The sequence below is a fragment of the Juglans microcarpa x Juglans regia genome, chromosome 2S (assembly GCF_004785595.1).
Source record: "Juglans microcarpa x Juglans regia isolate MS1-56 chromosome 2S, Jm3101_v1.0, whole genome shotgun sequence".
NCBI classification, from domain to species: Eukaryota; Viridiplantae; Streptophyta; class Magnoliopsida; order Fagales; family Juglandaceae; genus Juglans; species Juglans microcarpa x Juglans regia.
In genome coordinates, this window is record NC_054597.1 from 20,892,305 (window position 1) to 20,916,905 (window position 24,601).

The 24,601-nt window shown below is 40.4% G+C and overlaps 1 protein-coding gene across 1 annotated transcript; it reads left to right on the forward strand.

The window, feature by feature from the left end:
- Window positions 1-530: 530 nt before the first annotated feature.
- LOC121253250 (GDSL esterase/lipase At4g10955) lies at window positions 531-5,012 on the forward strand. Its single transcript, XM_041153242.1, has 2 exons — window positions 531-864; window positions 3,773-5,012. The coding sequence occupies exons 1-2, from the start codon at window positions 716-718 to the stop codon at window positions 4,797-4,799; spliced, it is 1,176 nt and encodes a 391-aa protein (XP_041009176.1). The 5' UTR covers window positions 531-715; the 3' UTR covers window positions 4,800-5,012.
- The last annotated feature ends 19,589 nt before the right edge of the window (window positions 5,013-24,601 follow it).

Sequence of the window (24,601 nt, forward strand, 5' to 3'; positions counted from 1 at the left end):
GAGTTCATAATAAATAGTATTAGAACCACTCCACGTATGCAGTCCATATTGGTATGATTGTAATCGAGCGGCATGGGAGGTGATGCCGGCATGATAGTGTTTGTTCGGAGTTAAGAAAAACCTAGCGTACAACCAATCCGTGTGAGCGTCTAGACCGCCATGAACGTTAGTTACGGAGCGTGATGGTTATTACGATCCTAGATCGATTAAATATGAGATTGATTGATGGTTATAAAACCCTAAACATCACTTCTTTATAAATAGATTTTCAAGAATAAGTTATACTTAATGGTTTCATAACATATGCTAGGTACGTCCCCGAGCTCATGAATACTCTATGCCATAAGCTGATCCTGATGTCGCAGGGGAACCCATTGATAGGCGACCGCCCGAACCTTCATTTATCTTAAATCTTCCAGAACCTTGTTTTTTCTCCAGCTATAACCCACTTCCTCAAGGGCATTCCAGTAATTTCAAGTTGTAAACTGATTTCAAATAGATATGACCGTTGAGAGAGACCTACGTACCCAGGCGTTTCAAGTATATCGTTAGAAAATCTAAAGCAATTAAATTTCAAACCACTTCACGTGGAATCTGATACCAAGTAGACGTGAAGAACCTTTGGCATAAAAGCAAACAAAGGCTTAGGGTCCCTTAAGGGAAAGACGAAAGAGGAAGAAGTTGAGAAGAAGAAGTGTGGTTTCGTTGGTGGTCAATGGCAAAGTGTGGAGCGGAGGAGATGGCAGCGGAGATGGCAAAGGAGGTGGTGGAGGGACAAGAAGAGGCTCATCCCTACGCTTTCCATGTTTCAGGACCCCGCAATGTTTCCGCTCCAAATTGGAGAGACCTCATCAGTTCCAGTTGGTTAGTATCCATTTCAATTCTCCATCCTTTCTCTACAGATTCCCTTTTTCCCATCCTTTGCCTACCAGATTTTACTTATTCGAAGATTTGAGACGAAAGCAGTGAATTAATAGAGTAGACAATCTTGGGAAATATGTGAAATTTAAAAATGGTTTTCACAATTTTGCCAGTGTAGGTTTCTCCCTGTTTTTTTCTTTTTTAAAGGTAATCTTCGATGCCGGGAACTTTTAGCTTTAGAACGATTTACTTTGTGGTATTTTTGAAGAAAACAATGATAAGTTTGGTTTAGTGTTTCATAACGAAAATATTGGTAAATAAGGAATGATAGTTTGGGTATCTGGGTTCTGAGTTACAAGGTTTTGTAGCGAGATTTTCCATTTGTATGAGTTTTGCTACTCAATCGTCTCCGCACAACATATTTATTTTTACTTTTACTTTTAAATATTTTTTTGATTTTATTCTTCTTAAACTAATTAATTTCTTCTATTCATCATCTATACACTATATATTTAGTAAAAATAAAAAATAAAAAATAAAAAATTATGTATTGTGTGCTGTATGTAGAGAGGATGAGTAGAATTTTCCACGCATATCTGCATCAAAGCAGATTTTGGGTTGGTCATTATTCGTATAATTATTGTTGTTACTTTGCCACATGACTTTCCGTTTTGAATTGAGTGGATTTTATGGGTATTTTTCACCCATCAGATACCTAGCAATTTGCTTATGGAAGGTTGGTGCAGTCATAACGTGGCACCTTATGATTGGTTGGTTTGGATGGAGTAATTTCTGCATTTGATTTCCGGTTGTATTTTTGGTAATTTATCCTATTGGCTTAAATATTAGTTGGATGCCCCATAATTTGATGCTACTAAAGTATCTAGGAAAGTACTTGAATTCTATGGGCTGTATTGGATTTGTTTGAACTTTGAGGTGACTTTAATAAAGAGGATTCGGAGTTTGGCGAATACTCTGTAAAAAAAAAAAAAAAATTACCTATATTTGAATTAACAGCTGGGCAGTGTTTTCTTAATTGTTTTTTTTTTTTTATTATTCAATTAACGGCTCTCCCCACTTTGACACCACGAAGTGCATTAAGAATGTGCACACATACGCACATAATATTTAATTAATTCAATGCTTTAACCATTGTTAGATTAAGAGTTCTTTTTACTCATTAGTTCTACACCATACATTTGTTAAGGAAAAAAAATAAAAGATAAAAAATAAAAGCAGGTGTGTGGTATAAAAATAATGAATAAAATTTTTCTTCTTATCATTACTTGTACATGATACCTAATTCTAACGGTTGAGATCATGTATTAGGGATTTACTCACAGAGGTGGGTTTGTGTGAAATTACCACTTGTCCTAGATGGGAAGAGGTAGATTTTATTATTTATTTTATATCTAAACACTCTCCTTTAAGTGTGGGCTAGACTCCCCCTTAATGGATAGCTCAACACGTGGAATATTTAATTAAATAGGGTAAAATGTAGAGTTGAGATTCAAACTTAGGATCCATGCTTTGATACCATGTGACATCACCACTTGTCCCAAAAGTTTAAGCTGATGAGAAGATGTAAATTTTATTATTTATTTTTATATCCTAACACTCCCTGTCATGTGTGGGTCAGACTCTCTCTCAATAGGTGGCATAACTCATAAAATATTTAATTAAATCGGATAGTGTAAAGTCAAGATTCAAACTCATGACCTCTACTCTGATACCATGTGGAATTACCACTTATCCAAAAAATTTAAACTGATGAGAAGAGATAGATATTATTATTTATTTTATATCTTAACAGTTCGAAAGACCTTGTCTTTGGTAGGTTTCACATATATATATATATATATATATATATATATATAATATATACACACACACCTACCTAAAAGTAGAAAAGACTATAATTTTGAAAATTTTATTGTTACGAAGTTCTTAACGCTGGATCACCTTGATATTTGATAAGCGCATTGGTTATGGAAAAATATCTTGACACGCTAGGTTTGACTAAATAATATTGTAATACAGAGTTTATAGAGAGCTGTAACAGTTACACCAGATACTTGAAGCTAACATTATTCACATACACCTACACATTCTCCTTGTTTCTTTTTTGCAGTTGATTAAAATGGTTTTAACCTTTATTCTCAGCAACCGAATGAAATGATTTGTAATTTAGAGTGGGTTGTGCTTATAATATGGGAAATTCCTAGAGATGGGCCTTTTAAAGTCCAATTATCCGATTTTCAGTTTCATTGAGATCAATAGCTTGGTGATTAGCAGGTTGCTTATGCATTATCATGTTACACATACGTGCTATTTCATGTTTTGCACCCTAGTCGTGCGTCCTTGTTTTTGAAGTACTTCTGTACTTGAGAACAAAAGGAGAGAAAATAAAGTTAAAAAAAAAAGAAAAGAAAAGGGGAAAACGGCTCAGAAAGGAAGTAGTAAGACATCTTTACAGGCATGATACCGGACCTCAAAAGTTGTCGGTCATTTGGGAAGTTTGGGTGCGTGTACATCGGATTTGAGATGGGGCTTATCTCAAATTTCGTTTTTGATTCTCAATTGTTAGTTCTTTGATCTCCTTAGGCGGTAACTACATCCACCATTATCATGAGCTCCGTCTATATTCTTAGTGTGTATTAGTCAACGTCCACCTTTCTAAAGTCAACAGAATGAAAATGTGGACTTCTGGATGGTAATTGATGAAAATACTCTTTTCATCACGCTTTAATCTATTTTCTTGCATCACTTGCATGGGAATTCCTAGCCCTTTTTAATTCATTGTACAAACAATTATCTGCAGTTTGATGCCTTGGATCTTCTAGTCATTTTTCTAATGTTTTGATAAATTAGTGTACCATTGTGCATTCTGCTGATAGAGCATTGTACACAGGAAGGATGTGAATTACAAAAGAACTGTCATTGCCTGTTTCATACAAGCAGTTTACTTGCTTGAACTTGATAGACAAGAGAACAGAACTGAAGAAAATTGTCTTGCTCCAAAATGGTGGGTGCCTTTCAAGTACAGGCTAGCACAAACTTTAATTGATGAAAGAGATGGATCCATATTTGGAGCAATATTAGAATGGGATAGGACTGCAGCAATGGCTGACTTGGTAATTGTCAGGCCTAGTGGTGCTCCAAGGGCTGTTTTAGCACTTAGAGGAACATTGCTCAAAAGCCCAACAATCAGAAGGGATATTGAAGATGACCTTCGTTTTCTGGCTTGGGAAACCTTGAAGGGCTCTGTCAGGTTCAAAATAGCCTTGGAGGCACTGAAATCAGTTGCCGACAAGTATGGAAGCAGCAATGTCTGTATTGCAGGCCATTCCTTAGGGGCTGGGTTTGCACTCCAAGTGGGAAAGACATTGGCCAAAGAAGGGATATACGTGGACACCCATTTATTCAATCCACCTTCTGTCTCACTTGCTATGAGCTTGAAAAATATTGGAGAAAAGGCTGGATTTGTTTGGAAGAGATTTAAATCAATGCTTCCTTCGAGTAGTATAACTGAAATTAGCAGTGACGATGACAAGAAGACCCTGGGTATCGGATTGAAGAATTTTTTACCCCATTTATATGGGCCAAAGAATTCTGATGTAGGATTTGGAAAATGGGTACCTCATTTGTATGTAAACAATAGTGACTATATTTGTTGCTCTTACACAAACCCTGATGGCACAGAAGAAAACAATGCATGCAAGGAGAATGTGGCTCCTACAAATGGTCATTTGGCAGCAAAGCTCTTTGTAATGTCCAAAGGGAAACAGAAGTTTCTTGAGGCTCATGGGTTAGAGCAATGGTGGTCAGACGACTTGCCCCTTCAACTGGCTGTCCACAATAGCAAGCTCATGAGCAGGCAGCTGAAATCCTTGTATAGCTTCCCAGCTCCACAGCAAACGCAGGAAAAGCTTCAATAGGAAAGGGTCGAGGATTTCATTGTTTGCTCAATGATTCATTTCTTATCCATAAACTTTAATTCGTAATAAACATTACCATTATCATTCAGGGGGTGTGAATATGTCCTGATATACTTTTATACTGGTTTATTGGTTTCTTGTTTTTGATGCTAAAACGTTTGCCTTCTTGCCTGGATATATGAATTGTGAAAAGAGAGAGTATTGAATTGGCAATTTCTAGTATACTTGATTCCATATGGGATGCCAGTTTCTGATGCCAGGTGAATAGTAAATGATTCCATTGTGCTTATGTAAACTAGAAGACAGCAGCAACTACATAAACTGTGTAACATTCAAGACAGCAAAACGGCAACAACATTACTCAAACACTGAATTTCAGTATGGCATCTGATAACAGATTATCATGCTGAAATTTAAACAGTTGATTTATCATCATATTTTACTATTGTTAGAATGCACAGCGGAAAAGTACCTCAAGCTCAGCTTAAAGAATTGCTCCACAAGTTTTTCCAGATTGATAAACTCCAAGCGTTTCCTCTTAGTGGCGAAAGTGTACTACGTAGTATGGAACTAGAGTAACACTTACAAATTCACAGCTTAAATATTTTATCAAGAGAGAACAAAAAGAGAGAGAGTCTTTTTTCTATTTTTTAGATGGGTACCAAAAACACAATTGAGGAGGACTATATATAGTCCTCCTATGCACGGCTGGCCTTAAAGGCCAGCCTTCAATTGCCTTGTGTAACGGCAGTAACGCATGGCTTTAAGCCATGCGTTACATACGTTACAAGTAACGCATGGCTTTAAGCCATGCGTTACCAGCAGGAGGGGTCAGCCCTACGTGGGCGCCCCTCCATCTAATATCTCCCACTCGCACACAGTGGGCATGACCCCAGATCAGCATCTCTCTAATGTTCTCAATTTTGTTCATACAAATAAATAGGCCGTGCGACCACCAAGCACATCTGTAGAAAGGAGGGAGTACATACACCAAATCTCTCCCAGAGAAGACCAGCATAGTAACATCCCTAAAGTGTCTGGTCATGTCCTAGACTTATTCGATCGCATCAAGATCAAGCATTTTCGAACCCTCTTGAGTTAAAATAAATTCAGAACAATGCTTGACTACCTCCAAATATTTCAATGTGTTCACAACCTTTAGCCGCTACCAAGATGTAGCGTCATTTGTATGACGTCAGCAAACACTATCGAAGATACGATATCGAATAGTCTTCCCTTTACACTCATATCACTCAATTTTGGTCGAACTGCTTTCCCAACAATGCCTCTTTAGACCGTATCAATCATGGCCATAGACAGCATGCCAAAGTAGCAAACATCACAACCTCCATCTAGTGACATAGTCAAAAGTAAAGGACATTTTTTAAGAAATGAGACTCACACAGTGAGAAAGAGGGAAACATTTTACTCACTTACTCATATGGTCGTATAAGCACATCTAGTATGAAACACATGCTACGGTGGATTTCTCTTTCTCAAAGAGCATATGTCTATATCAACACCGTACAGATCTCAGTCTAGCCGCTCCTTAAGCGTCTAACCCGAATTCCTCAATTTGCACGTCTCCAAGGCGTCAAAGAGGAACTCGCATCTGGCTTACTACAGGTTACATGGATGGTGGGGTAACCCATGCATAGTCCTATCAATGGACCTCATCTTAGCTCCCACTAAGGCGACATAACTTTGTGTCAACCAACTTATCCCTTTGGACAAGTACCTAGGGACACAATGTCTCATCTCTACTCGCTACTTAAGCGCTAGAGGCGATCGCTCGTGTGAGTGAGCCGATCTAAGCCTGTTGACATATCTTGTGTATGTGTATTAAAAACAATACGATAAAGACAAGAACTGAATCATATTGTATTAATATCCCAAAGGAAATGTTACATCTTTATGTCATTTGAAACACAAATTACATTTATAGTCTACTCAGTCCTAGATTCCTAACATGAGCCTCGAAGACATCTCTTGCTATAGGCTTCGTTAAGGGATCAGCAACCATGCGACTCGTAGAAAGATGTTTCAGAACCACTTCCTTTTGCGCTATCATGTCTTTGATGTAGTGATATCTGATATCTATGTGTTTGGTTCTTCCATGATACTTTGAGTCCTTAGCATATGCGAGAGCTGCCATGCTGTCGCAGAATATTGTCACCGGATCTGAAGTATCCGTGCCAATGTCTAAATGCTTGAAGAACCTCCGTAACCAAACAGCTTCTTGAACTGCTGCAGAACAAGCTATGTATTCTGCCTCCATGGTGGATAAAGCTATACAGGGTTGTTTTTTGCTGCTCCACGTAATGGCGCCTTGGTTGAGCAGAAAGACATACCCAGTGGTTGATTTGTGCTCATCTAGGTCGCTGCCCCAATCGGCATCACTGTAACCTCTTAGCTGCAAATCTGAACCCTGATAGCACAGCACATAGTCCACAGTTCCCTTGAGATATCGCATAATCCTTTTGACCGCTTTCCAGTGAGCTAGTCCGGGGTTTGATTGGAATCTACTCACTAAGCCAACTGCATAGCATATGTCAGGTCGAGTACACATCATTGCGTACATTAGACTACCCACAGCATTAGCATAAGGGACACGAGCCATCTTTTCCTTTTCTTTTTGAGTCTTAGGACACATCACTTTAGACAAGTTCTCGCTCCTTGCAACAGGGGTGTCAATGGGTTTACATCCATTCATTAGGAAGCGCTCGAGGACTTTCTTTATGTAAGTCTGTTGAGACAAACACAAAAGTCTCTTTGAGCGATCTCTGTAGATCTTAACTCCCAAAATGTATTCTGCTTCACCCATATCCTTCATCTCAAAATTGAAGGATAACCACTCTTTTGTGGCGACTATCAACCCTTTATTATTTCTAGCTAGTAGTATGTCGTCAACATATAATGACAACATAATGAAACTCTTCTTAGACCTTTTGACATAAACACAATGATCCTCTGTGATCATCGTAAACCTATTCGAGAGAATGGCTCGATGGAATCTGAGGTACCATTGTCTAGATGATTGCTGTAGGCCATATATAGATCGTTTGAGCTTGCACACTTTGCGCTCTTGACCTTTGACCACAAAACCAGTTGGTTGATCCATATAGATCTCATCATCTAGTTCTCCATTGAGAAATGCTGTTTTAACGTCCATCTGGTAGAGTTCCAAATCCATGTTTGCTACTATAGCTAGAATCAGGCGAATTGAGGCAAACCTCACCACTGGTGAAAAAGTCTCCTCATAGTCTATACCTTCCTGTTGGGTATATCCTTTCGCCACTAAGCGAGCTTTGTACTTATCTATTGATCCATCCGACTTGCGTTTGACCTTAAGAACCCATTTGTTCTCAATAGTCTTACGTCCTATTGGTAGATCAACCAGATCCCAGACCTGGTTAATCTTCATAGACTCAATCTCATCATTAAGAGCTTTCATCCACTCATCTTTTGTAGAAGATGAGAGAGCCTCATAAATTGTCCTAGGCTCGTCATCATCATGCGGAACTACCATAAAAGTTTCCCCTTCAATCTCAAAACGAAGACGGGGAATACTTTTGCGTGTGCTTCTACACGGCTGAGGTTGTTGTGATTGATTGACAAGTGATGTGCTCCCACTCGGATTCAAATAATTTGTAGGAGCTTGAAGAATTTCTTCCTCATTCTCAACTAAATTCCTTGGAGCACTTTCTTCTTGTTCTACAATCTCATGAAGTTCTAAACTCCTATCAACCTCACCTCTACTTGGAAACTCATCTTCAATGAAATCCACATCTCGTGACTCAATCTCAGTCACACTTCCATCAGATTGTTCACCTATTAATACATACCCTTTAGAGTGTTCTGAGTACCTTATAAAGATACACTTCTTCCCTCTAGGGCCTAACTTCCCATACTTATGAGAAAGATTGTGAACAAAACCCGTTGAACCCCATGGTCGCAAGTTACTCAAATTGGGTTTCTCGCCGGTCCATAGTTTATATGGGGTGGAAGTTACTGATTTGGAGGGCACTCGGTTAAGAATGTAGGCAGCAGTCAAAAGTGTATCCCCCCAAAAAGAAATTGGTAGGTTTGCTTGAGCCATCATTGACCTAACCATCTCAAGCAGTGTTCGATTTCTCCTTTCCGCCACGCCATTTTGCTGGGGCGTATTCGGCATCGTCAACTGTCTTTTGATTCCTTTTTCATCACAGAGCCTTTTAAATTGCTCAGAGAGATATTCTCGTCCTCGGTCAGTTCTTAGAGCTTTTAAACTCTTGTCTAACTGATTCTCAACCATTCTTAGATATCGCCTAAAGCATTCCAATGCTTCAGACTTATGGGAGATTAAGTAGACATGACCGTAACGTGAAAAATCATCTATAAATGTGATGAAGTAGGCACCTCCGTGTCTTGCCCTCACACTCATTGGACCACAGATGTCTGAGTGGACTAATTGCAGTGGAAAAGATGCCCTTATGGCTTTTCCAAACGGTTTTCTCTTAGCTTTTCCCATTAGACAATATTCACATGTGGGTAAGATGACCTTAGCGAGATTGCCTATAAGGCCTTCTCTAGCTAACCTAGTCATTCTATCTTGCCCTATATGGCCAAGCCTAGCATGCCATTTATATGAATCCAAATTATCAGATGTAGAAAGAAAAGCAATTGACTCATTTATATTTGAATAATCTAAATTCAATATCATAAAACCGTCTTGTAGAAAAGCATTGCCATAAAACACATGGCCCAAATAAAAGGAACATAATTGTTTTCAAATACAATACGAAAATCAAGTCTTAATAGAGTGACTACATAAAGTAAGTTTCGTCGGATCTCGGGAGCGTATAGCACATTGTGAAGGAAAAGAGTGCGGCCACCCCGCAAGTCCAGCTTGTAGGTACCAAGTCCCAGTACCTCAATGCTAGCTCCATTTCCCACCTTGATGTCACGACTCCTAGCTGGAATCCGGCGATACTCAACAAATCCAACTCTATCTCGCGCTATGTGTTCGGTCGCTCCTGAATCAACAGTCCACACAGGATAGGAGTGAGCAACCATCACATGGCTAGTTACAAAAACAAGGCGAGAAAAGTCAGAGTGTACCTTCTTCGGCTCAGTGCAGTCACGAGCGAAGTGTCCATTCTTTCCACAGTTGAAGCACTCTAATTTCGACTTGTTCTTCCCACGCTTGCCCCTCTTGCTGTGCTGAGAAGTTCCTGACACCTTCTTAATTTGTCCAGCAGCTACTCCATTCTTAGACTTCTTGCGCTTAGGCCTTGATGCCTTACGCGAACCAGAATCAGCCACATAGGTCGTGTGATTGGGCTTGGCAGCCTCTAGGCGCTCAGCCTCCAATTCCAAGTGACGCGAGACATCATCAAAGTCTTTGATATTCTCGTTATGCGTCAGGTTCTGGCTCATATTCTCCCAAGAATTCGGCAGTGATCTTATCACTGCCTGGACTTGCCGTTCATCAGTCAGGTTGTTTCCTGCCGACTTAAGTTCGCGGATCATGGTTGACAGAGCCCTAAGATGTTGCTTCATCGTGTGGTCAGAGCGCATCTTATAGGAGTCAAACCTCATGGTTAACCAACGCAACCTAGTGGCTGAAGTTCCACCAAACTTCAACTTCAAAGCCCCCACATGCTTTGGGCAGTGTCGTAGATCTCGAACTCACACATTAGATCATTGTGCATGCTGCTTAACATTATTATGCGCGCGCACCGACTTTTCTTAGCCCATTGAGTATAGGCTAGTTGATCTATTTTGTGTTGTTCCGAGGTCCCTTCCCCGGGCTCAGTAAGGGAGTGAGATAAGGCCTCCAAGACCTCTTGCTCATCTAAAACATATTGGATCTTGCGATGTCAAATGTCGTAGTTCTCCCCATCCAATTTCTCCCCTTTGTTTAAATCGACAACTATACTCTTGGATGTCATTTCACTACAAAACGTAAAGAAGGGATATTACACACACACCTAAGAAATCTGCCGCGTCCATCCAAGTTAGAAAAATAATTTAGACATGTCGCATGATCGAAAAATCGCTAGGCTTCAGAATCATCTCTTGCGCCACAATATCCAATTATTAAATTTCTAACCTAATTCCCGCGTAAATTCAAAAAAATATGGGAGAATTAATAATAAATCTCAACCATACTCCCACTATCTTAAGTAGTCATCTAGTCCTAGTCACATGTAAAGACATAACCTACTAAAATCGCAGTAACCTTTTGGGCCAGTCTACAAGGACAGCTACTCCAACCACAGTAACCTGTTGGGCCAGTCTACAAAGATGGTTCATATAAGACCATTACAGTCCATTTTTCTTGTTCCATCAGTGCATTTACAGTTCTTACTGGGGTCATTGTGGTCTTTTGGCTATACAGTGCATTTACAGTTCTTACTGGGGTCACTGCAATTTTTTTTCAGTCTATCATCTACACTGACATTTCTAACTAAGACTACTTAGTGGGAATTCTTCTATTTTATCAATAAAGAGTAATGTATAAACATTCAAGCCTAACATTCATAGATGATAAAAATAATCACATATCCACATGTTCAATTCACATATACATGTTATCACATTTAATATAACAAATTAAATAAAAGATCATATGTAATATAACATAATGGAAAAAAAATAGCATGAATATAACTATATATTCACATGTGATCACATTTAATCTAAAAACAATTAAATAAAAAATCACATGTAATATAACAATATATCTTAGAGCAAATTTCATCCCCTCATTTTATTTTCTGTTTAAAAAAAATGGGCTTGAACAAAGTTGGGCTTTAAAAATATGCCCAGTAAAAATGTTGGGCCAAGCCCAACCCGTGATATTTAAAAAGAAGGAGAAAAAAAAGAGTGGGCCGGGCCATGAGGCCCAAGCCCATGGAAATCAGATGACCTAATGGTCATCTTCTTCCCCCCATTCGGCTACTGTTCACGTGAACAGTAGCCGTTCGAAGCAGCACGCCCTGGAGCCTCCCACGCAGCACCGCAGGCGGCGGAAGTGATCGGTCCAAGCAGCAGGGTGCTGCCGACCACCTCGCCGGTGCGTGCTGCGCCTCTCTGGTGCGCCCAGCACCACGGGGGTGCGCGCAGCACCTCGCTGGTGCACGCTGCACCACAATGGTGCGCGCTGCACCACTGTGGTGCGAGCAGCGCCTTGCGGTGGTGCACGCAGCACCACCTGGTGTAGCACCACGCTGGTGCGCGCAGCACTGCAATGGTGCGCGCTGCACCACCGCGGTGCGAGCAGCGCCTTGCGGTGGTGCGCGCAGCACCATTGCGTTGGTGCTCGCAGCACCACCTGGTGCGCGTAATTTTTTTTTTTAACAGATATAAAAAAGAGGATAAAAAAAAACACCATACAAATCTCAAGCATATGCGAGAAAAAATTAAAAACTGGAAGCAATTCAAAAAATAGCTCTGATACCAATGTTAGAATGCACAGCGGAAAAGTACCTCAAGCTCAGCTTAAAGAGTTGCTCTACAAGTTTTTCCAGATTGATAAACTCCAAGCGTTTCCTCTTAGTGGCGAAAGTGTACTACGTAGTATGGAACTAGAGTAGCACTTACAAATCCATAGCCTAAATATTTTATCAAGAGAGAACAAAAAGAGAGAGAGTCTTTTTTCTATTTTTTAGATGGGTACCAAAAACACAATTGAGGAGGACTATATATAGTCCTCCTATGCACGACTGGCCTTAAAGGCCAGCCTTCAATTGCCTTGTGTAACGGCAGTAACGCATGGCTTTAAGCCATGCATTACATACGTTACAAGTAACGCATGGCTTAAAGCCATGCGTTACCAGCAGGAGGGGTCAGCCCTACGTGGGCGCCCCTCCATCTAATAACTATTTTCTATTTCTTTTCAAAGACCCAAGAAAGAATTAGACTGGGTTTAGATGTTGAATTGAGTTGAGCTCTCTATGAATAGTAGTGATTTGAGATGAAGTGAGTTCTTTGAGACCCATTTAAGATGAGTTTATATGTGTTTAGATGTTAAGATAAATTTAGATGCATTTATAAGAAGTTAAAAAATGTTGTGGGTTCTATGTGTAAAGAGGTGTTGAGTTGAAAAAGGTTGTGGATCCCACTTGTAAAGAAATTTTGAATTGAGATGAGTTTAGTGGTATGTAAATTGAGTGTCAGATATTAGAAAATGTTTATATTTAAACTGAATTCAGCTGAACTGAGTACAGACAAAGAGCCGAATGAGTCCTTAGACATATACACCTTTGTATTTCAAAAGAATTAGCTAATTGAACTTATTAAAATCGTTATGAAATCCAATTCCATCTAACAAGGATGACTTTACATCCAGGAAGTGAATCACCATGGCATCGTTCCCCAAGCCTCGCTATCCAGAGGCACCCATTAGGCCCTTCATAGAAGTTCTCCACCATTAATTACCTTTATTGTTGATTGGCAAGCATAGGACAGTAGCAATAAGTAATATAAGACCTCTGAAAAAAGTAGGATCTTTCAAAATAAGTGCAAGGGGGATATTGTACAAACCATTAATCATATATGGGACCCAAAGTTTGTCTCTATCGTGTAGTCAAATTGTATCTATCATGCTCTTCCAGGTCTAGATATCTAGGAGAAGAGGGGAAAGACAAAACTAGAGTGTCAACTTACCAAAAGAAAGAAAGCTAAGGATTAGCACCTCCTCGCTTTAGTTCCTCGTCAAATAAACATATCAAGGTGTTAATCGATCACTGCTCAATCATACTCTTAATAATCAAACCTAGAAAGCTTTATCGAACTGCCAAGAACTCACCTAAATTGACGAAGCACGTGAGCTACCAAGCCCTTTCTTTTTCCTTATTTCTTAAGTTTCTAACCCTCTCTGCCACTTTTTTAGGTCTAGTTTGTTTTCATAATTCTTCTGAACTTATTTCATTTCATTTAATTATTATAATTTTTATAAATTTTTACATAAAATAAAATAAATAATTTTACTTTTTCATATTTTAAAATAAAAATAATATTAAAAAAATATATTCTAATAATATTTTATTTAAATTTTAACTTTAATTTTAATTCATCTCAACTCTCTTATGAAAATAAACGAGACTTTAGTTAACAATTCACGTAGGCCAGCTTATATTAACAAAATCTTTAGTCCAATATTCTGCATCAACTTCTATTTTTCAACCATGTTAACGATGAGATCGTGTTGTTCAAGTGGCCGGTCTGAATGAGTACTAGCCACGTCATTTTCGTTATTTTGTAACCAAGAGTAATGGGCCTGGCTATGGAGCTCTCAAGCCCACAATCTGTATACAGAAAGTTCAGCATGTATTTCACTTAAGAGGTTCCCTCAAAACAAATCCAATTGAAGCCCAAATCTCCGTACAGAGAGTCCACGAGTTTCGGAGACAAATAATGTTGTAATTCTCGCGTTGGTCCATCACTTATTGGGTCCATTGGGCGTAAGCTTCTAAAGTAAACATGGGTCACGCGATTATGTAGCTGCTCCAGACTTAGCTTGGGCATAAAACTATTCATCCGGATCCGACCCTACATTTACATCGATATTCTGCCCACACGATGAGATTTTTTCTTTAAAACCAGGTTTTTAAAATTAAAATTAAAAATGGCCACCCACAATACCAAGAGCCAGGCCATTAAGATTGTTCATCCGGATGAGATTTTTTTCCGACTCGGTCCGAGTCAAATCCAAACCGAAACTCGTATTTCAAAAGTCAAATCTATTCAATCCGAGTTGGGTTTGAAATAGGATTCCGGGTTTAAACAATCTACCAGGTTTTAAAAAAAAAAACTTTAACTTTAGGTAAAAAACATATTGGACCTTTTTTTTTTTTTTTTTTTTTTTTTGTTTTACATATGCATTTAGTTAGAAAGGTAATTAGTTATATCTAGCTTTATTTATTTTTTACATAAAATTTAGTTTTCATTTTAATATATTTTTATTATTATAGAAAATGTTCAATGCATTAGTATTATGGTTTTCAATATGACTTCTTGAAAATACTTTAATAAAATATAGACTTTTATATATATATATATATATATAATAAGCTTTTCAACAACATTTTCTCTTGAAAAAATTGTAATAAAATATAGGCTCTTAGATAAGCTTTTCAACATTATTCTTTTCATGAAAAATATAGGGTTTTGTAAAAAAAAAAAAAAAAAAAAATGTACAGCCTAAAACTTGGATTTTAGGGTTTCAAAAACCCGGGTACAACAGGTTCCGGCTTGGGTCATAACCCTGGGCTAACTCGAGTGAACAGTCCTAATGGCCATGGACAACCACCTCGATGTGACTACGGGTAAAAAAAACCGGTGAACCATATCGAACATGATTGAGTTAAGTCCGGTACTGGTTTCATTTATTTCAAAATCGGTCAAAATTGATCCGATTTCGGTTTTTCTTTTTCTAACATCGGACCGAACCAGTTTATAAATTTAAATATAGATTTTAATTTTTTATATGATTTTTTATATTATATATAATATAATATAATATTTTAATATATGATAATTTTATATATAATAATTATTATATATAATTATTCAAATCTATATTTAAATTATTATTATTATTGTTATTATTATTATTATATATAATTATTATATATATAATAAAATTATTATAAAATTTTAATCATAAACATGTACATTTGATCATATACACTCATACATTTCTATATATGTTATTAATATTAAGTATACTATTAATAATCCACTACATATAAATAACTATATATTATCATTATAGTATTAGTAGCTATACTAATACTATATCACTATATAATAGTATGATATTATAGTATTGGTAAAACCAAAAAATAGGGTTAAATCGGACCGGAACCTGTAAAATCAAAAATTTCAGTTTAGGGGTGTAACCGGTGCGGTATTAGTTCTTTACTTTTTAAAACCGATATATACTGATTCAGTTTTAAGATATGTCCAAAACGGCCTCGTTTGTTTTCAGGAAACATCTCATCTCATCTCACCTCACCTCATTATTACAACTTTCTCAAATCCCCACACAAAATAAAAGAAACAATTCAACTTTTTCAAATCTCAAAATAAAAATAATATTAAAAAATATATTCTAACAATATTTTATTCAATTTTTTAACTTTAATCTCAACTTATCTCATCTCATCTCTGAAAACAAACGAGCGCTAAATCGAACCGAACCGATTATACTCCTAGATGTGACCGACCCTCTACGGGTTGCCCAAACGTGTACCCACGAGAGCAACCCCAGTACATGGTTTTTTTTTTTTTCTTGTTTTTAATACAAATTTTACATTACTAATATATTTTTAATTGTATTTCTTTTTTATAAAAGCCGGATAGTGCATATCCGGATATCTGGATTTTTATTAGACGTCATGCACATGGTCAAAGTAGGATGCAACTAAAAGATAAAAAAAGCGAGAAAAATAAAAAATAAAATATTAATATAAAGATTTCTTGACGAAATAGTAGTTTAAAAGTTCATTAAACCCAGTTGCCAAATGGTGTCCAACAAAGAATGATATGAAGAAACCCCTAAACAAGTAAATGAAGTAAATATCAGTGCCAACATATATTACACTCATTGATGCATTTGCGAGAACTTACGTGTGTATTGGCTATTTAAGTAATTCTCTTGCTTTAATTATTTCTGGCCTAGTAAGTTCTAGTTTTATATATAAATAAAATTATCCGAGTTATCTGAAAAATGTCATGATAAATAGTAGTTTAAAAGTTGGTTAAACCAAGTTCCCAAATGACAGCCAACGAAAAATGATATGAGAAAACCCCAAACAAGTATTGTGAGGGGATAAAACTAATGGCCTGGGCCAGTAGGGGACAAGGGGGCAGAGAGGCATGCAGAGAGTAAAGGCTAGGAGACAACAGGGATGTGGGGCTATTAGGAAGTAATGCGCGATCAGTAGGCGTGGCCTTACCTGCAGGGGAAGCACGCGGGAAAAGGAAATTAGGATAAATAGAGGCTCCCTCTTCTTCTTATGGGTCGGCTTCTTCTTCTTCTTCAGTGCTTCTTCTTCCTCTTCAACTTCTCCTCCAACCAGAGAACAAAAAGCTTCATCGAATGCCTTTCTCCTGTGAATTTATTTACAGCATCAGCATTGTACAGTGAGACCAAGAGAGACTATAAATAAGAATATTATAGTGGATTTCTCCTTCCCAAACACCCGTAGACGTAGGCATTATGCCGAACCACGTAAATCAATGTGTTCATCTATTTTATTTCTTTGCATTTATGTTTTCCATTTACCACCATAGACGTACGCACCGCCACCGTACAGCCGCACCGGAACACTGCTGGAGACTTCAAACAATGCCAAAAGAGGCCCAAGTCGCCCAATGGGCCGGGAATGACTCTTTCTTCCCTTCCGGCCTGTTGAGCGATTTTTACCGTATCAATAATGGCGCCGTCTGTGGGATCTGATTTCCTCTCTTCGTCGAAGATGGGAAAACGACGAGTTTTCTACACACTGAATAAATCACCGAACGGATAGATGACACCCTCCCAGATAAGTATTCTTGATTTCTTTAACGTTTACATTTATGAAAAATAGGCGGATCGTGGGCGAGAAATGATTAAATCTCTCTTGCCTAGGTGAGGGAATCGATCAACTCCTCGCCCCTGCACTCGAATCGCTCTACCACAAAAAATATATATACATTGTCCAGACACTTGCACTTCTGGGTCATTAGTGAACAAATACTGTGCATCTAAAAGTATATAATAGCCACGAGCCAGGGCACAGTACCCTGGTGGGTGCACAGTGTCGCCCATGTAGAAGCCATGCATGGCAACCGGGTGGGTGCACGGTGGCACTGTTGGCCGGCACTCAAAGCCACCGTGAAGGCCGCTGGCATTCTGCCGTGGCCATGGTGGTCACCGTAGTTGCTAGCAGTGCACGGTGGTGCAATGTGTTAACGTTGCCCAACACCCCCGAGAGGCTCACGACTGACCACCGTGAGCCCATCTGATTCTCCAGCGGCCACCACTTGGGCCGCCAGGAGTTTCTATCCCGTGGCTCGGCAAGGGGCTACGTCGGCGGTGTCCATGGGAACCGCCGGCGTCGTTTGTCCCCTTGGAGATGTCCCAAGGCCGCATGTCCATGGCGGAGGCCTTGTAGAGCCACTGGTAGACACCCCCATGGGGTCCTTCTCCTCGGCCAGGCAGACATCCTCCACGGTCCTCCTCCTCCTCCTCCACGACTCGGGCACACATCCTCCTCCTCCTCGGCTCGGCAGACACCCCCACCGGGTCCTCCTGCTCCTCCTCGGCTCGGCAAACACCCCTCACAAGGTCCTCCACGGTCCTCCCCCTCCACGACTCGAGCACACATTGTCCACCTCCACGGCTTGGCAAACATCCTCCACGGTCCTCCTCCACCTTCTCGGCTCGGCAAACATCTCCACGGTCCCCTTCCACCATTCGACTCGGCTATCGAGCTCCACCTCGAATAGCCCCCACATGCACGAAAGAAACGTCTTGGAAAACTAACACCATGCACAGCTCGGGACCTTAGCCACTGAGTCCTCCTCCACGACCCACCATCGGAGTCCCTAAGCTCGGCAGCTCACCTGCATCGAACCCACCCTGCTTGGACACCAACCTACTCGGGCAACCAACTCGGACGTCACAGCTTGGAGACCACCCGCTCGGGCAACCAGCTCGAACACCAACATGCTAGGTCAACCAACTCGGACATCACAGCTCGGAGACCACCAGCTCGGGCAACCAGATTGGACATCACAGCCCGGAGACCACCAACTCGGACAACCACTTGGGAAACAGCTGGACCAATAGCAACATGCACGACTGGGAAGACACAGCTTGGGAAACCAATAGCAGCATGCACGACTGGAAGACACAGCCCGGGAAACCAACAGCAGCATGCACGAGTCGGAAGACGCAGCTCGGGAAGCAACCGCATGCATGACACAGGAAACCGACACCATGCACTGCTTGGTTATGTGGGGCTCGGCAATTCGTCACTTGCATAGCTTGGACAACGCCCCGTCTACATAGGGCTTGGCACAATTCAGTTTGGACTAGCGAAAAGACTTGGCATGCTTCCAAAAAGTAAAAAATAAAAAAGAAAGAGAGAAGGAAGGGCAAAGAGACAGAAAGTTGCGGACAATTTTTCGGTCAAACAATGACTGACTACAACAATAAGAAACTTTCCAGTATTATCTCCCAAAATTTGTGTGAATTTATTTCTACTAACGAAATTATTTCTTATTAGTGTGGAAACACTAGTCATGTGGCCCCACGCTCCGGCGAAGCAATTTGGCACGAACGAGCGCCCCCGTCCAACAAAGTCAACTCCTTACACTCGTAAGAAGACGAGTCCCTTGACTTGATAAAAGTCGAGTACACTCGCAAGAAGATGGGTCCCTTGACTCGCTGCGGGGTAAGGTCCCAAGTCTGGGGACTTGAGACCGACCCCCCGTCCAACAAAGCCGAGTCCATACACTCGCAAGAAGACAGGTCCCTTGACTCGATAAAAGTCGAGTACACGCGCAAGAAGACGGGTCCCTTGACTCGATAAGCAGAGTCTTTACACTTGTAAGAAGACGAGTCCCTTGACTCGCTGCGGGGTAAGGTCCTAAGTCCCCGGACTTGGGACCAACCCCCTGTCCAACAAAGTCGAGTCCTTATACTCACAAGAATACGGGTCCTTTGACTTGTAAAAGTCAAGTACACTCGCAAGAAGATGAGTCCCTTGACTCGATAAGCCGAGTCATTTCACTCACAAGAAGACGAGTCATTTGACTCGATAAGTCGAGTTCTTACACTAGGAAGAAGACGGGTCTCTTGACTCGATAAAGTCGAGTCCTTACACTTGTAAGAAGAAGGATCTCTTGACTCAATAAAGCCGAGTCCTTACACTTGTAAGAAGACGAGTCCCTTGACTCGCTGCGGGGTAAGGTCCTAAATCCCCGGACTTGGGACCGACCCCCTGTCCAACAAAGCCGAGTCCTTATACTCGCAAGAAGACGGGTCCCTTGACTTGATAAAAGTCAAGTACACTCGCAAGAAGATGAGTCCCTTGACTCGATAAGCCGAGTCATTTCACTCACAAGAAGACGAGTCATTTGACTCGATAAGTCGAGTTCTTACACTAGGAAGAAGACGGGTCTCTTGACTCGATAAAGTCGAGTCCTTACACTTGCAAGAAGAAGGATCTCTTGACTCAATAAAGCCGAGTCCTTACACTTGCAAGAAGACGAGTCCTTTGACTCGCTGAGGGGTAAGGCCCCAAATCCCCAGATTTGGCACTGACCTCCCGTCCAATAAAGCCGAGTCCTTTCACTAGTAAGAAGACGAGTCCCTTGACTCGCTGTAGGGTAAGACCCCAAATCTCCAGATTTGGCACCGACCCCAGTCCAACAAAGCCGAATCCTTACAGTCGCAAGAAGACGGGTCCCTTGACTCAATAAGCCGGGTCCTTACACTTGCAAGAAGACGGGTTCTTTGACTCAAGCCACAACCGCCATGCACAGGTAACCTTTGGGAACGAGCCGACTGGCTCGACAACTGCCTAACGTGGACCCAGGGGCTCGACAGGCCCTCTGATCACATAGTGTGGGTTAACTCACACAAACTCTAGTGCCAACAACAAGTTAAAGACCTTAAACGAACATACACTATACGAATAAACGACAAACATCTGAGCTCCGCGCTCATACCATATGCGGTCGAGCCCATCTCCCACATTAGCTGAGCTCCGCGCCCGCACCATAAGCGGTCGAGCCCATCTCCCGCATTAGCCGAGCTCTGCGCTCACACCTAACGCAGTCGAGCCAACCTCCCACCACAACCGAGTTCTGCACTCACACCATATGCGATCCAATCGAGTCCATCTCGCATTCTACTCAATCGAGCTCCTCCTCGCCTAACCCTAAGTCCAAAAGTGTTCACTGCTCGCACCAGAAAGACAAAAGAAACGAGGACTGGCCTCCAAAACTCATTTCCCAAAAGTACTCGAACAGACTAATTCGCCTACATTTTTACCTTTGGAGATTCTCAATGTCTTCTTCTCGAAATAAATCGCCCTTAAGAATCACGGGGTACTGTAAGGGGATAAAGCTATTGGCCTTGGGCTCAGTAGGGGACAAGGGGGCAGAGAGGCATGCAGAGAGTAAAGCTAGGGGACAACAGGGACGTGGGGCTGTTAGGAAGTAATGCACGGTCAGTAGGCGTGGCCTTACCTGCAGGGGGAGCATGCGAGAAAAGGAAATTAGGATAAATAAAGGCTCTCTCTTCTTCTTCCGGGTCCACTTCTTCTTCTTCTTCAGTGCTTCTTCTTCCTCTTCGACTTCTCCTCCAACCAGAGAACAAAAAGCTCCATCGAATGCCTTTCTCCAGTGAATTTATTTACGGCATCACCATTGTACAGTGAGATATGAGAGACCTTGAGAGACTGTAAACAAGAATATTATAGTAGATTTCTCCTTCCCAAATGCCCGTGGACGTAGGCATAATGTTGAACCATGTAAATCCATGTGTTCATCTATTTTATTTCTTTGCATTTATGTTTTCCATTCACCACCATAGACGTATGCACCGTCATCGTACAGTCACACCGGAACACTGCTGGGAACTCCAAACAATGCCAAAAGAGGCCCAAGTCGCCTAGTGGGCTGGAAATGACTCTTTCTCCCCTTCCGTCCTGTTAAGCAATTTTTACCGCATCAACAAGTATAATGGACTAAATGTTAGTGTCCCTCTCGGACGTTTAAAAGCTAGAGAAACCGAATGCTACTAACTTTCTTAAAACATTTACACTTTAAGGCCAAGTACAATAGATTCATCTCATCTATACAAAAATAAGAGTACGTAAAAGAAAGCCTCTCCAAAGATAAAATTGTTCAGTACCACAAGGAAAATAAAATGTCACGTAATACAAAATTATCGAAATTGTAAAACAAAATCGGAATTTTCCTCGGTGCCTCAAGCCTCAACGTCATCCCCTTGAACAACATCCTATTCTGTAGCATCCTCAAAATCTTTGACATCTAGAGTGAAAAAACATAAAACTAAAAAAATAAAATGAGTTGAGTATTCAGTAAGAACCACATTATGCAGTAAACATAATGGTAGTCTAAGTTTCAGGTGGGGTTTGGATAGTGAGATGAGATGAGATAATTTTAGATAATAGTTAAATAAAATATTGTTAGAATACTATTTTTTAATATTATTATTGCTTTGAGATTTGACAAAATTGAATTATTTATTATATTTTGTGTGAAAATTTAAAAAAGTTGTAATGATGAAATGAGATAAAATGACTTTTTTATCCAAACCTAGCCTCAGTCAACATTAACGTCTCAAGAGAAACATTATCTCATAGCATACATAAACATTAACCTCAAAGCATAAAAGAACAAACGTTCAATTCTCTTAACCTCAAAGCATAAATGAAACATTATTTTCTTTAATCTCACATCCTTAATGGCTATTACATACTATTACCTCCATGTATAAGGGTTAGCGACCTTTGTGATCAATGGTTCTTTTCGTGGCTAGTGGATAAGAACCTAGCCTTCTCAGGAATGGGTCATCACTAGGTGCACCGCCAGTGCACCTTTAATTTAACCGGGCACCTAGGAGTTGGATTTTGGAAAATGAATTGCACCACTAGACTCAAATGATTATTTAAAATTTTATGATGCAATATTTGTTTTTGTAATTTTTTGGGTGAATAGTAACACCCGAGATAGTGCCATGTGGCACCCGATTTAGACAATTGTCAAATCGCTGAATGATTTTTGTCCAAAATATCCTTGGAGAGTTTTTAGTTGACACTTGACAAGATCTTAGCCACATTTGGTGAATAGTGTATGTCACTTGGCAATAAGAGGAATCATGAGATGGAAATGTGAAAAAATGGAAGGAAAACGAAGCATTGTGATCGTGTCACCTAAGCCAAATATTATTCCATTCAACCAAACACTTTACGGCCAACCAAAATCGGGCTTCAACCATAGTTAAACCCTAAACCTTTGAGATTCAATATAAAACCATGATGGAAGTTGAAATCCTAAATGGTTTCCCTAAACCCTAAATGGTCGGTTTTAGTTTAAGTGATTAATCACTTGATCAAATCACTTTCACATGCTATTAACCCCTCCAATACATGCTATTACACTCTCATTTATTCTTTTATTATCTTGGTAATTTCATTGAGCTAAGAATAATTGGAATTGGGCTTGATAAAAACCGAAATCCTAAACAAACCCTCTTTAAACCCTAAAGTGAGGCCTATTCTGTTAAGGCCCATCAAAAAGCACCACCAATGCAAAGCTTCTTGAGTAATTTTCCCCCACCATCCAAGGTTGTCTTATGGCTGATATGTTAGCCCAAATAATGCATGGGAGGCTAACAACCACCCAAATCCACCACCCCTCTTGGCAGCCATAACCAATTACCATGGGCTGAGTTGTCCATGGTTTTGCCCACTGTGTTTGCTACTGAACCCCCCGCATATCTTCATTCATCCATCCCCCATTAGTCCTATCCTCCTAAAGGATGCCCCTTGCAAACCCTTCACCCGTTGGTTACCTTTCTTTCACTTATTGAAGAGAACACAGATGGAAGTTTCTAGTAATTTTTCTAGATGTTCTTGCTGAATTTTTTCAAAGCCTTTGTGGGTCGATTCTCAAGAAAATATTATTTGTTTTTATTTGATTCTATCTTCCATTGATATATTTTTTATAATTTTCGTGCAGTATTATTGGTGAAAATTGTGTTTGAGCATGCAAAGGTCATACTAGGTGACAATTTTGATGTTGTGTGAAAACTGGTTATTTTGATGAGGTTTTTGGTAAAATCTTGGGTAGAGCTTTCTATGATGATGATTTAACATGTTAATATCCAAGTTAGGTTGGGAAATTTTGCATGTTAATAGCTTTTATAAAGAGTTTTGCATGATTTTGGAAAGTTAAAAACTAAAAGTATCAAAACAATTTTTGTTTTGGTGGAGCTGTAATATTTTGCTATGGATCGAGGCCCAAAAGTCAGAGAAAAAGCCCAAGCCGTGGCAACTGGGGAGCAGTTTTCACTCACATATCCCAAGCACGTACGTCATCTACTTCCATTAGGGTTTCCAACAACGTGTATATATAGCAACCATTCACTGAGATCACACCACCTGCACAACAGTTTCTTCCATGCCGCACGTTCCCAACCTCACGTCTCCTTGTCGCTGCCTCCCAACACCTGCTAGCATAGCCTCACACAGTTGCCTCACAGAGTCATCTTTGCACCCCCCATGCTATCCAAAAACCACACGACTGGAAATCCAAGTACAACGTAGTCGTCTTTTGCACCCTTGAACAGTCGCTCTAACCACCATAGAACAGCCCCACCGCACTACCAACCCTGTACGTTCAAGCCATCCTAAACAGCCAAAGACTACACCTTTCAGCCATTGTCCCAAGTCCACCACACCAAACACGAAATTCAGCAATGTTCAACCACCATCAGGCACTCCGGGTCCTCAAAGTAAAACCAACACCATGCACCACTCTTCATGGCAAAACAGAAAACTCGATGTCGCTCCAAGTCTGCTATGTTCCCTCTGATCAGCCACCATGCAAGGGCAATAACCTCCACAAAGTCGTCCACATCTCCATGCCCAGGCACCGAAAAATCTTGATTGTGTGCACTTTTTGCACCACACTAAAACAGGGGAAATGCTTCCCACCGTGAGCGCGGCACGTCGCCAGCCCCACCTGAAGTCACCACACTGCACAAAAAGCGCCGCTGGGAACCCCAA

Excerpts from the sequence above, each read along its gene's own strand:
- LOC121253250 (XM_041153242.1), top strand. The coding sequence starts at position 716 with ATGGCAAAGTGTGGAGCGGAGGAGATGGCAGCGGAGATGGCAAAGGAG. Across the intron at positions 865-3,772 it reads GACCTCATCAGTTCCAGTTG|GAAGGATGTGAATTACAAAA; the intron begins GTTAGTATCCAT and ends CATTGTACACAG.